General features: G+C 42.0%; 1 protein-coding gene and 1 long non-coding RNA gene across 4 annotated transcripts in view; both read right to left on the bottom strand.

Moving 5' to 3' along the window:
• Positions 1-1498: 1498 nt before the first annotated feature.
• Positions 1499-4788, bottom strand: LOC309370768. The gene is made up of 2 exons (XR_014168665.1): positions 4715-4788; positions 1499-4679 (listed from the first exon to the last, which is right to left on the bottom strand). It is a non-coding gene; the product is annotated as an uncharacterized lncRNA (long non-coding RNA).
• A 2253-nt stretch (positions 4789-7041) lies between these two features.
• GRK5 (G protein-coupled receptor kinase 5) overlaps positions 7042-14677 on the bottom strand; it is a 153426-nt gene continuing 145790 nt past the window's right edge. For 2 of the 3 annotated variants that reach the window (XM_081912751.1, XM_081912753.1), the window contains 3 exons: positions 14513-14650; positions 10122-10253; positions 7042-8576 (listed from right to left, as the gene is read on the bottom strand). In XM_081912751.1, coding sequence (XP_081768877.1) covers positions 8478-8576; positions 10122-10253; positions 14513-14650 — 369 coding nt within the window. In that variant the 3' untranslated portion in view covers positions 7042-8477. Of the gene's footprint in view, positions 8736-10121; positions 10254-14512; positions 14651-14677 lie in introns of all 3 variants that reach the window. The other variant, XM_081912752.1, reaches the window with a different exon arrangement.

The raw sequence follows: 14677 nt of genomic DNA, 5'->3' as shown, positions 1-14677 counted from the left end.
CTTAACTCGGTTAAAAGTTCTTTAGATAGCCACCCTGGCTTCTTTAGGCACCTTCCATGTTTCCGTCTCATTGGTATTGCCTGAAGTTGTGCTTTTACTATCTCCCTCTTAACAAACTCCCAGCCATCATGAACTCCCTTTTCTTTTAGTATTACTCTCCATGGGATCTCACCCAGCACTTCCCTAAGTTTTATGAAGTCGGCTTCCTTAAAGTCAAGAAATTGAGTCCTAGTATGCTTGGCTGCTCCTTTCCGCTGTATAGTAAACTTCAGAAGAGCATGATCACTCGCGCCTAATGATCCTTCCACTTCTACCCCACTAACCAGGTCATCAACATTGGTTAGGAGCAGATCTAAAATGGCTGTTCCTCTTGTTGCTTCTCCCACTTTCTGGACAATGAAGTTGTCTGCAAGGCCAGTGAGGAATCTGTTTGACCTTATGCTCTTGGCTGAGTTTGACATCCAACAAATATCTGGGTAATTGAAGTCCCCCATTACTACTATCTCCCTTCCTTTTGCATGCTTGGCCATCTGTTCCAGGAAGGCATCATCTATGTCCTCCGTTTGGCTTGGGGATCTATAGTAAACTCCCACAATGAGGTCCCTGTTATTCTTCTCTCCCTTAATTTTGACCCAAATGCTCTCAAATGGTACCTCAGGTTAAGAATGGTTTCAGGTTAACAACGGACCTCCAGAACGAATTAAGTTCATAACCAGAGGTACCACTGTACTAATTTTACATGCTCAATGGAGAAGTGGATCTAACTCAGTTATGAGCACGCAACTGGTAAAAGGGTGTAAAGTGAATGCAGAACAGAACAATACTTGGCATATACTTAAATAAAGGAATTTATTTTTCTTTTTTTAAAAAAAGGAATCTCAAAACAAAAATTGGAAAACGAAACAGTGGTTTGATCTAGATACAGCAGCACTGCAATATTATTAGACGCGTACGGAGAATTCAAACAGCCAGAAAACACAGAAGCCATTATTGTCAATAACAACCTCAAAATGAAAACTATTCTCATTTAACAATGTAAGAAACTCCCTGAAAATTAAAACAAAATGAAAAAACCCTTTGGATTCTAGAATTATTATTATTAATCATATTATTATTATCTTACAATACCAACAGCCACTATTTTTTTCTAATTGAGAACATTTGGTTCCATTTATTATAAAATGTATATATTTTTTAACATATGAAAAACATTATTGAAGAAGTGCCTGTCTTTTACAGACACTGAAGTATGATGAGTGCTTTAAAACACTGACTCCTAAATATACTTTTAAAACTGGACCCATGATGTCATTTGTAATTAGCAAGTTGTGATTATTTTTTTATTTAAAAAATGTGACACGTCTAGTCATAATATAGTCAATCAATTTAGCTAAGTCTGCTATGGTGAACTAAATCATAGATGAAAGTGTTTTAAGTTGCTCAGAAATGCAACAGAGAATTTCAATCCATTGCCTCCCATGATACAGGCAAAAAGCTGAATCATTTGATTCTCAATATATGGCAGTTGCCTTCAGGGCCTTCTGTGATGCAGCTGGGCATCCTTTTTACACCTAGCAATCTGCCTTGGGCATCAGGTTCCATGCATCTGCCCTACTGCATGTGGTCCTGCAGGTGTAGACTGGGGGGAGCCACCCCACACCAAGTACTCAGGGATGCGAAGAGATTGCTCCTGCTTTCTCTAGCAGCATGGACCTATTTGCTGAGGAAGAGAGGTCCTTTTTGACATCCATCCACCTTGGAATATGTGCCACTATGCTTCACAGACTTGCTGAGAAGTATTTCTAATGCAATGGAAACAAACCCAACAACAAGCTTCCAACAAGAGAAGGGACCCCTAGCATGTGCTTTGCATCCAGAAGGTCCCAAATTCAATCCTCAGAATCTCCAGTTAAAAGGGTCAGGTAGAAGGTAATGGAGAAAGCTCTCAGGCAGACTCTGGAGAGTCACCGCTGGTCAAAGTAGACAATAATGGACTAGATGGATACATAGACTGGCCTGGTATAAAGTACTTTCCTCCCTTACAGCTTATTCAAGCTTCTAAGATGGGGTGAGGTCCAGTCTCCACTTGCACATGGGATGGGATAGTTCCCACAGCAGCGTGCTCCGATGTGTAAGAATTTTTGGGTGAGAAGGCCACAGAATGATCTGCCTAAGCAATCAGAACAAATATGGGTGGAAAGATACCAATTTTTTTTATTGTTTTCTTCATGCCTATTGGTTTTTGATATTAACAAGGTAAACAACTTATGGAGCTACTGTCCCTCCACTTGTTGAATGGTCTTTCTATTAACTCTGCAGGAATCTTAAAATGCAAAGCTCAATTCTAAGGTTTTATTCAGTTTTCAATTCACTGAGGTTCTCTATAAAGGAAATAGTCCTAGATATCTTTTCCAGGTAATACAAAGACAAAAGTTAATATAGCAACCCTCCAAATTACAGCTTGGCCTCTACAGAATTCCATGTTTTGTTACCCAACAGCTTTCACCGTTATGCAGAGATTCAAATGGATGATTACAAAATAACTGATTTAATCGATGTCAGGAAAAAAAACAAAAAAATCAAGTGAGAGGGCCACCCACACTCATGATTCCTTTTACAAACGAGATGCAAATAATAAATCTGAGATACCTGGACTTTTGCAGAGGAAGAGTTTTCAGATTAAAAAATACAAATGTTCCAGTTCAAGAGTCTTGTTACGCATGGCAAGCCATGGTTCTCCATTTAATCTTTTTTAAAAGTCAATAATATGTCCTGAGCAACTGTGCTGTTGCATTCTTATTGCTGTACCAGATTTTTTGTTATTACTGTTCAAAACAAAAACTGTTAATGCTGATGGAAAATTAGTGCAGGTCAAGAAAAAAACAAATCACACCTGGAATTACTTAATGGGAAAAGGCTCTGCGACTCCTATCATATGGGGCAGCTCTAGAAGTTTCCCAGTTCTCTCCTCATCACTTATCTTTGTTCTTGTTAAGGTGGGAGAGAAGGCCAAAACTTTGTGTTCAGTGTTGCCTAATATTATTTGGAAAAACCATCCAACTAAATTGGCCTGGAAAGAGGAAGAAAGGTAAGAAAATCCACAAGGGAACTATGGCTAAAGCCATGGAAAAGCAGAGATGAAGCAGAGATGGAAAAGGGAAAGGGAAAGCTCATGATGTGCTCTGTACTTTGGGGGAGAGAAGTGGCACCTTGAATTGATGAAACAATTGCCCCACTGCAAATGCCCTCTGTTGCACATGGTGTTTTTTCTACCTCCCTCATGCATCACCCCCAAATCAACGTGTTTCAATCTCTTGGATCAACATTGGTATCCAATACACACAGCCTTTTTGTATTAGCTAACCAGCTACAGGAATTTTGAGTTGTCAATCTAAGTAAGAACAACTTTTTACAAGCCACTTCCAGCAGATCTCTTGCAAATATGATATCATTGTACATGAAAGGCAATGGGCACTGCATCATTCTTACTCGTCATCATTTTATTCATCATGCAAGAGCTTAGTAGAGGAGAAAGTCAGTGGCCAAAACTAGTTTCAAAATACGCTGGTTGGATAGGAAAAGGAAAGAAACCAATTTGGTCTAAAATATCCAGAGGAGCTGAACAACTGAATCGCTGTAAATTCTGTGAAGCATTTATGACTTAAGCCATATCAACATATCTGGGGTACAATATGTTTCTCACCACAGGTGTGGCCATGGCAAAAGACTAAAATGCTTCTTCACAGGTGATGTCTTTCCCAGCCCCAACATCACATCACTGGCTGCTGTTAAAAGGAAATATGAAGCATAGAAACAGGAACCATTAATGTATGTTGCCATGTGGTGTGAGGAAGAACTCAACATGGAGACGCCAACTTTCACAGCAGCTCTGTATCTTTCACAACAGCTGCATCTGCATGAAACAGGAAACCATGGTTTAGCACTACATGTGTGAGCAGAAAGGCAGCCACTCTCTTGTCTTACTGGTCAGCTGTGAATCCTGACATAAACCAGGGATCATAGTTCAAAGCAAACTCTGGTCAGTCTCAAAACAAGCTAACTTCAAACATTGGCTACAAGAAGCTGGCATGTTAAACTAAGCAGGGTTTGTTTTAAACCTCAATTCTAGGTTCATTTAAAAAAAAATTAATTTAAGTTGTATATCGCTTAATTGTAAATAAAACGTTTAAGCGGTTTGCAAAGCATATGAAATATGCATTTTAAATCATCCACGTTAAAAACAAGTTTCAAAAACCAGAACATAAATAAAACTAACTGTTAAAACTACATTATGGACTAAAGTTACAGATTAAAACACATCAACTTCACATGCCTGGGTAGGCTTGCCTAAACAAGGAAGTTTTTAGCAGGCGCCTCAAAGAATACAGCGAAGGGGCCTGCCTAATGTCAACAGGCAGAGAGTTTCAGAGTCAAGATCTGCCACATTGAAAGATCCATTTCTTACAAGAGCGGAACAAACATTATGGGGCAGAAGTGCAAGTTCTACAGACTGAAGTGGGTATATAAGGGATAAGGTGATCCTTTGAGTAAACTGGTCCTAAACTGCTCAGGGCTTTATATATTAAGAGCAACACCTTGATTTTAGCCCACTAACAAAATGGCAAGCAGTGCAGATCTCTGAGCAGGGGTGCTATATGCTGACAGGATCTCATGCCTGTCTCAATCCTGCTGCAGTTTCCAAACCAAACTGCACATGGTGTTGTAGTGATCCAGTCTCGAAGTCAACAAAATGTGAACTACTGTGGCTGAGCTCTCCTGGGCCAGGGATGATCAAAGCTGTCACCCCAGCTGGAGCTGGTAGAAGGCATATCTAGCTACATGCCTCTAGTGAATAAGCTGGATACGGAAGGGCCCCCAAGCTGAATACCTGCTCCTTCAGAGGGGAGTGTAACCTGTTCAGGGCAGGCAATTGGCCAGTTTCTCAGACATGGGAAGCACTCAGCCCAAGAGCCTCTGTAAGGCCAGGATTCAAGTTCAGCTTATTTTTCTTCATCCATCTCATCACTGCATCTAGGCCCAGGGGCATAGGAAAGGGGGAGCGGGCCTCCCCAGGTGCCATTATGAAGGGGGGTGACAAATTATCAAGGAACAATTACTGCCCTACTAGGGTGGTTCATAAAAAAACTTTTTTTTTAAAAAAAAAAGCCTGCTCCAAAGGTCCTCTTACTACACTAGGGATTACATAGCTACATATGAAATTTCATGCATATCAGTTAATATCTTGACCCTCCTCCACGAAAATAGCTGTTTACTTGGCCGTTTTCCTATGTCGTGAAGGCTGAAATTTCAGCAAAGCATGTGCCTTTGCTATACTTTTTTCTGGCACCTGCTGAAAGCATTCTTCTTTAGGCAAGCATAACTAGATGCTTAGGAAGTTGAAGTAATTTTAATCTTAATATTTTAGCTTTTGTATGTTTTAAAGTAGGATTGTTAATTTTTCTTGATTTTACTGCTGTGGTGTTTTTTTTGTTTTGTTTTTAGGTAAACCACTTTGCAGGTTTTTTAAAATAAATTTTATTAAATATATAAACAATAAATATAAATAAAATAACACAAGCCAAAACACAATCCATCCTGTAGATTTAAGTATCTGTCCATAGTCGCCTACTTGTTATCAGAGGCTCAGAATCCACATTCCTTTGTAAGAAAATATGCAGGCAAAAAGATAAAATAAAAATCAATGTGGGGGGGGGGTGTGACAAGAAATGTTCCGCACTGGGTATCACCTGACCTTCCTACACCTCTCTCTAGTCCCAGGGACCACATGGCCTTTCTGATGCAGATGTTATGGAGAAACAGAGCTGAGTGTTATAAGCATAGGTAAAGGTAAAGAGGCCCCTGACCATTAGGTCCAGTCGTGGCCGACTCTGGGGTTGCGGCGCTCATTTCGCTTTAATGGCTGAGGGAGCCAGTGTACAGCTTCCTGGTCATGTGGCCAGCATGACTAGGCCGCTTCTGCCGAACCAGAGCAGCGCTCAGAAACGCGCTGTATTGATCTACTTGCACTTTGACGTGCTTTCGAACTGCTAGGTTGGCAGGAGCTGGGACCGAGCAACGGGAGCTCACCCCGTTGCGGGGATTCGAACCACCAACCTTCTGATCGGCAAGCCCTAGGCTCTGTGGTTTAACCCACAGCACCACCCACGTCCCTATAAGCATACTGATGCCAAATTGCTCCCAAATACCTAATGACTGCACCCAGAGGCTTCATCTAGATATCAAAAAGCATTGGGGGTAAAATAGTGCTCTGCATAACTCTCAGGGGCCTGAAAAGCACTCTCCCAATGCTGTTCTCTAGACTTGGTCCTGTAGATCAGACCAGAATCCTTGGAACACCGTGTTCCCCCCACAGAGCTAGTCAATGGTATCAATAGTTCCAGCGAGATCGAAAAGCAGGAACAAGGTTGCACACTTCCCCTGTCCTACTCCCATATCTAACGAATAGGATTCAGAGGAAATGAAACTAAGCAAAATTTAATACCTTCTCCCAGTCACATAGAAGCAGAAGGAAGGGAGTGGAAGCTCAAATATGTTGTACAGGCCAGTTTCTGCTCATCCACAGAGTGCTAAATGTGGTCAACATCTTAATTTATCTTGGTAAAATGATGCAGGGAGTGTAAAAATCTCAAACAGCTCCCAGATCTTCCTATATCCTCCATTTTGCAAATCTTTAAGCTCAGCTACAACTCCTAAGAATGTATTTCAAAGCAGTCCTAAGACAAATGGGTTCCTATGCATTGGGTCAAGACACTTTTTAAATTGCTTTATGGAATATTTGAAATGTTGTGTCCTCCTGCTGCTTAGAAACATATAGACTAAGTGTGGTGATTTGACTAAAATAATCTCTTTTGAAACAAACTGCTTGTAGCTCACTTTGTTTGTGCTATTCATAGCTCTTAAACTTTGCATGAGCTGTCATCTGTAAGACGGAAGTAAAAGCAAATATTTGTCTCCAGTGATCCACATGCCCACACGATAGATCATGTTGCAATTCTTCTTTATGCCCTAATGCCAAGGATGTGAAGTTATACTCTGAAGTCTCTGAAGTTCCTGGCAAAATAGACATGGAATAGAAAAGATGTACTGTCATGTGAGGAAGCTGCCATTTTGAGCAAAGCTTGGTGGTTTGGGACTCTCTTTACTTCAAAACAAAATGTTGCATATGGAAGAGGAGGGGAGCTGGGAATACTTGCTGGTAGGTAGACTGCATCAACCATACCGATTCTGCTCTTGTGCCTGGGATGCAGTATACAAGGGCGGGAACCAGCAAGAGCTATATAGATCAGTGCAATAGGAACTCAGGAGTCACAAGTTTATGACTGCAACAGCCAACATGAATCCAGCACCCTTTCTCAATGGCCTGTGCAAAACTCCACCTGGAGATGATATTAAGTCATTTTCTTGGCATCTTCTTGACATGAGCATCAAAGGTTGAGTTTCTCATGTGGAGAGCAGGTGGCTTCCTGTGTCTGAGCTCATGTATGTTTGCTCTTCTTGATCTAGCAAGAATAACAGAAACACTGGAAACAGGCTTGGGGTGGTGGGTTTGTGGGGGAGGGGAGAGAGGAGGGACTTTAAGCCGGGGGGGGGGGCTTTTCAACAACAGACATAAAAGGGAATTCTAACTACAAAAAAGTGCAAATAGCAACAGCATTGGTCCCATGACATTCTGAACCCAGACATAGTGTTTTAGCGTCCTTAGAGATGGCAGATCTTGACTGTGTGTTTGATGTTGCATTAAATGCAAGGCCTGTAACAAAACAGGGGGAAGACACTAGTCTGCAGTGTTGCTGTAAATGAAACAGATGAAAAAGAGAATGAAGCATGGCATAAAAATTCATATCAACAGAACTGATATGAAAAAAAGGAACGTATGAATAAATTTCTATATTTGCAACAAAACAAAACCATCTCATTTTAAGTCTCTGGAAGTCTTGAGTCACTTTGATTTTCTTTAAAAAAAAAGTAAGTCTTAAAACACATGGCTTTACAAGCTGCTGCTCAGAAAATATACATCCCCCAAGTCCGACTTTCATTTAAATACAAATGTACAAAATGTAAACTGAGACAATAGAGAAATTTACAAAACCTTTTCTTTAAAAATAATAAGGACAAAGTTCAGTTCTAGTTATGATGCTATTTTAAATACGTGCAAGTTGTTGGACTCCGATTTCTATTGCAGTGTCCTACAGAGACAACGGTGAGTCACGAGACCTTGAGTGCCACCTCCAGAAACAGACCTGAGAGGAAAATTCTTCATGAAAATGGGAGGCTCCACTGGAAGGAACGGTGAGGGGGGGGGGAAAATCTCCCTCAGTAGGAGACTCGTTGATCTTCTAGCTCAATGTTGGGTGCTCTCTCTTTCTCTCTCTCTCTCTTTCTCTCTCTCATCCTCGAAGCTCCATACAGTATAGTGGAAGGATGCAAAGTGCAGATTCACAAAAGCCAAGATAGAACTAGCTGCTTCCAGTGGAGTTTGAACTTACATGGTTGGAATTGATATGGTGATTTAAACTGGCCTTTGAGTTTGGAGAAGTCTTGGAATTGTTCTGATGCTGAAAGAGTTAAAAGAGAGTGAAAGAGAGATTGGGAGAAAAAAAGTTAAGATTCCCAGAATGTTCTGCATCCACCACATTGGTCTAGAGTTCCCAGGATGAAATGTTATCTGCCAATGATGAGCTGCAAATATTCTGAATCTTGGATCCTTAACAAACCTGTGGTACAAAAGGGGGAAATTGTAGCCTTTTAAACTACTTGTCAAGTTTACATGTCTCCCACAAACTCCTCTTAGGTTCATAAAATGTTGAGCCCCAGTTTTAAGCAAATAACGACTCCAGGTATGTGTGACATTCAGACAGCCAGGGCATGAAGAGAGGTGTTCTTGGTGTCTACTCATTATTGGGCTTCTGCTACAACAGGGATGAAGAACCTGTGGCTTCCAGAGATTTTCCAATTTCCACCAGCTCCAGCCAACATGGCCAACAGTCAAGAATGTTGGAAGCTGTAGTCCGTTAACATCTGGAGGACCACAGGTTCCCCATCCAGGTAAGCTAACGTCCAAGCTTGAGCACTTTTTGTAAGGATTATAAGGACTACCTGATTTGGCTGTGCTTGGATTATGTCAGAAAATTCACTGGATTAAGACAGGGGGAAGTGAAGAATATCAGTGAATTTTATTACAGTGCATTCTGCTCTGCTGGATTCCTCCCCCTTTGAGAGGCAAATCTAAACTAACTGCACAATTCCCTGGATTGCCACATAACAAAAACTGTCTCAGCACCTTCCACCTTGAATATTTCTGGCTCCTTCCCCCCCCCTTCTTCCACGCGTTGTTCCAACTGAACCCCATGCACACCCACTCCCGACTTCTGCTCCTTGCCTTTCCTCTCTGCTAAATACCTGAACAATCCCAATGCGGGACACAGCTATAAGCCGTGGCCACTCAGTTTCATCTCACCCTCAGTATGAATGGCTCTCAAATCTCCAAGCTCTTACCCCTAGCCTTTGCTATTGGTCTCCCTGAACAGTAATGAATAATGGGCGGTATTCAACTAAATGAATGCGTGGGTGGAACAACTTCCGTTCTTCTCCTCCCTGTCGTTCCTGAGGGGCTGGGAGAACCCCCATAACAGTTTTAGGAGGCACATGGGGGAAGTCCTGTTGTGCAAGTGGAATCACTATGCATTTATGTTGAATATAACCTGATCTTTGCTGCAATCCCACTGCAAAGTTGTGTATTTCCTGAAACAAAGGACGGGTCTGCTTAAAATGAGGATCTCATATACATGACCTTGAAAAAGAGCAAGCTACAGTTCTCATTAAGTGAATTCTTCTCTGCTCTTGTTTGCTACGTGTTGCAGAGTGCAGTAGTTTTTATTTGAAAAACACATTATGTTTGTTTCAACAGCGATGGGAAATTTTAAATTCTCTAATGTTACAGCAGGCGCAAATGTTTTTTTCTTTTTCCTTTAAAGCACTTTCTGCTCAACTGTATGTCAGAAAGAAAGCCTTGATCCAGACTAATGAATATTCATATGCAATGTGAAAATCCATTTCCATTTAGAATGGCTCTTACTCACACAAAGACTCAAGGCTCTCACCTGACGCTTAAATATTCTGTGCAGCAATCCTTTCTTCGGCGGTTCCGGCGGGTAGCTTTTGTTAAGGTCTGGTGAGATAGTACCATTTGGTCCAAACACATTTAGTTCTTTAAAACATTCCGTTTCGATCATCTAGCAAAATGAAAAGAAGAGGGGGATACATTATTGCACCTGCATTTTCTTTTTTGGCTTGGAAAACTCTTGTTTGAAAATGCTTAGGCAGCCAAAGAAAATTGCAGTCCCTACTCTCCCGCCCAAGGAATGCAAATATTCTCAAAATGTTCCTGTCTCCACCTCCATCATTTAGGCTGGATCCTGCTCAGAGGGCCTTCTGGTGCTTTCCTATTGTGAGAAGTGAGGTTACAGGGAACCAGGCAGAGGGCCTTCTCAGTAGTCATGCCCACCCTGTGGAACACCCTCCCATCAGATGTCAACAAGATAAACAACCACCCGCACCATCCTAAATCTGTCACTGTCCCAGGGAAGAGGATTCTGTAATGCCACCCTCTTGGAGGCACACACACAGAGGGGCCTCAATTTAATCTCTGAGTCTGGGCAGGTTCGTATGGGAAAAGGCGGCCCATGTGGTATTCTGAACCGCACAGGTTTTCAGTCTCAGATTTGCAGACCACCATTCTTTAAAGGCAGAAACAGGGAAGCTACTGCTGTTCATATATTGCTAGTCAACAACTCTCATTTTCCCTGACGTCTGGGACACGCTGACTGGGGCTGATGGGAGTCCAGCAATACCTGGAGGACCACAGGTTCTCCACATCCGCTTTCAAGCATATGCTTTCCATCAGGGGCTGGTAGAACTGAAGCTGGGTAGTGGGGGGGGGGGGAGTTATCCACAGTAAATAATCATTTGAGAAAACCTGTCGGTTTTCTACTCACAGCCCAACTGACTGCCATCTTTGAAGTTAAAACTGGTTTGTGGCCTAGCAGGCAGCTCAACTAGCTGACTTTTTCATTCTCTCTCATTCTGGTGGTGGATAAGTGGCAGTCTGCTGTCTGTGAAGATCTCTGCAGTTGAATGGATAACCTTGTAGCTTCAACTCTGCACTCGTTCTGTGTCAAACTGATTGCACAGTTTGATGCTGTGCACAGACTTATGTGAGTGTCGTGGTGCACAGGATAGCAACTCCACAGATAGATGATGAAAGAAAAAGTGGCTGAATGGCTGTGAGGCCAACCTTGGGACTCCGATAGTGTCTAGAGAGGGGCAGCAGTTCTGTCGACTATCTTGCCATTTATGGGTTCCCACAATGTATTAACAATTTAGTCCAATGTGAAACGAATTTGCCTCCATGCTGCCGTGCAGTGGGAAATGTGTTTTATTGGAACAAGTGTTCATTGTTAAACCTCAAACTAGCGCAACAGGGAAGAAGGGAAATGTAACAGAACTCAAAGTGGAATCTTGAAGCCTTTGCAACAAATTACTACTGAACCAATTAAACCTATTTCTTATAATAAAATGAACCTCACAAGGATGGAGAATATTATATGCATAACAGCGTAAACTAAACACAACCGTACGGTCATAGTAGTTTAGTAAATAACCATTCTGGAGATCTCTAAATTGTACTCCATGCTGTCAATTTATGATCCAAAGACTGGTTACATTAGGGATGGCTAACTTTTTGAAGCTTGGGGGCCACACTGAAGGCTGATGAAATCTCTGAGAGCCGCATGTCACTCACATGCCCTCCGTATATACTAACCTAGTACACAAACCTCCACATACAGCCCAACTCCTACCCTCCCACCTCTCTCTCTCTCTCTCTCTGTGTGTGTGACACATACACAGAGAAAGAGAAAGAGAAAGAGAAAGAGAAAGTGAAAGTGAAAGAGAGAGAGAGAGAGAACAAATTTCTTCATCTTAGCACTGAGGTTCAAACAAGAAGTTCAATTTTTTCCTCTCATCGCAGTGCTACAATGGGGCAATTCCTCCATTACAGTGCTGGAGGAGTGAGGGAAGTTTAAATCTTTCAGCTCCGTACTGTAAATGAGATTCAAATTTTCTTGTTGCAGAAACTGACCTGAGAGGTTTCCCAAGGCTGTGAAGGGGCTCACCTTTCAAAAGCACCATTGTTAGAATGCATTACCAGTCAGTAACAGGAAGGAGGAAACAGGTTAGGAAACAACTAGAAGTGTCTCTTATGAACTCCAGCTGATAAGACAGCTGCATCCGTTCCAGGGCTGGGATAGCTTGGCCATGGTGGTACTCAAGATTGTATTCCTGCTACACACTCCATGTGGGGCTTCCCTGGGGCATAGTTTGGAAGCCGCAGTTCATGCAGAACGCAGCAGCCAGGCTGTGGATTTGGGACATTCTCCCAACACAATAGGACACCTCTGCTAAGAGAACTGTGGCGGATGACAATATGCCACCGTGCTCAGCTCAATATGTTGCTTTTAGCATTTAAACCTCTAAACTATGTGGGGCTGTGTTAACTGTGGGAATGCCTTATCCCATTTGGCCCTGAACAGCAATTGCATTCCTCTGACGGGCCACTGTTCTGCGTGCCCAATAAGTACGTCTGGAATCAACTGGAAGCCAGGCCTTAAGGGTTATGGCTCCAGTTCTGTGGAATCAGCTTCTGACTGAATTTACAGAAGAACCCAGCATTTCTGCTTTCAGGAGGCTATTAGAAATTTACCTTTCTTAAAGGAAGGTTTTCTTGAAGAGTGACTTGGCCATATCATATTAAATACTGCAAAGAATTTTGTGTTTTGATGATTTGAAGATCTGTTTTTATTTCTAAATTTTATTTATTCGGTTTTTCAATTTGCAGTGTTACAATCACATATCCAAAATACAACATAAAGACAAGATTCCATAGAATCTCCTGGACTTCCCTCCTTCCCTTTGTGGGTCCTATTGTTAGCCATTTCCTCCTGCATCTTTTATAATAATCCAAATCTTTTACATCTCCATTATATCCAAAATTCACCATTAAACTACAAGTGTTATTCCAATCCTACTAACAATTTCAACTATTTAGAATGGTTTTTAAGATAAATTATAAATTTCCCCCATTCCTTATTTAAGATCTGTTTGTAAGACAACCTGGTATATCTCGTTTTCATTCATGGCTTGCCTCTTGGGGTGGAAGCACTAGCTTCCCCAGCTCACTGCTGCTTACTGGGAGAGAGAGGGGTAAGGGATGGGGATACAGGGAAGCAGCAGAGTCAATCCGAAGCTTCAGCTGCTGTGCCGACAAAACCCTGACATCCCCACTGGCTCTTTCCTCCTGGTCAGTGGCAGTGACACTGCAGCTACGAAGCCAGTGTTGCAGCTCAGCTCCAATGCTGCTCATTTTTACCACATACCGTATTTTCCTGCCTATAAGACGCCCCCATGTATAAGACCCCTATTTTGGGGGGCTGAAGCTTCAGAAAATGGGGGGAGAAGGCAAAAAGTTGCTGAGCCTTTTTTTGGGGGGGGGGGGAAGGATTGCCCAGAGTTGTTAAGCAAAATCCGCCTCCCGTCTGTCCCCTTGCCAGCAGAAGCTGCCAATCGCCCACCCAATTGACGCAGTGTTGGCCAATCAACACCACCCATTGATGCAGCAACCAATAACACATACAATAGTTGCTGACAGCTGCGGCAGCAACCAACTACCCATGTATAAGACAACCCCCACTTTTTAGCATGATTTTTAAGGGAAATAACCTAGTCTTATACATGGAAAACTTCGGCATGTTGCTGTGTTTCCTCCCCTGCTGTATGCTATTTAGGAAACATTTATTTATGTATTAAATCTATACCCCACCATTTCTACCAAAACAGCCCAGGGCAGCACTCATTTGGAAGTGGTTTATAAGCCCTTAAATAGAACAAATTTGGAAATAAATAAAAGCCCTGCAGACAAAAGCAACCCATGTCAACTTAAAGAAACGAAAGGCTGCCTTGGCGCTTTGTTGTAAGCTTGCTGGGGTTAACTCCCTGACATGGCCATGCCTGAGACCTCAGGACGAGTTAAAAAGAAAACAAGGAAGCAAAAGAAGGTTAATCTTGCCTCATTCTTCTAATAGGGCCCAACTGAAGGGTACCCCCCCCCTTCAAATCTACCCCCAAGATCTATACAAATCTTTCGGACATTGTAGGCTTTTATCTCTGTGCACTGAAACATATTTCAAAATCTAATAAAGAAGAGTACTCTGCCCCCTATTAGAGAACTTCAAAGGTCTCATTTGGTACTCGTTAATTTTTAAGAAAAAGAAAATAGGCATGAACATAAACATTACCAACATTATCAAAACAATTGTTCCCCTCTGAAAGTAATAGCAATGTGTCAAATTTTCCCATGAATATATGGGTATTTATGGAATTTTTAAAGGCTGAGGGCAAGAAGCATTAGAATCACCTGACAGAAGTATTTATTTACCTCGTTTTGCCATGGAATAGAAACAGAGCCTGTGGAGAACTTGGAATAGAAATCGTCATCTGTTTGGTCCAGGTTCACTCCCTTGACAGTTGAAAACTGTTCTATGTCCAACACGTCTTTGCAGTATACTGCTCTGGGCTGCCGCAGCAGAAAAGAAAAGAAAAG

This window comes from Podarcis melisellensis (genome assembly GCF_964234715.1).
Source record: "Podarcis melisellensis genome assembly, chromosome: 5".
Lineage (NCBI taxonomy): Eukaryota > Metazoa > Chordata > Lepidosauria > Squamata > Lacertidae > Podarcis > Podarcis melisellensis.
This window is presented reverse-complemented; position numbering and strand designations above follow the sequence as displayed.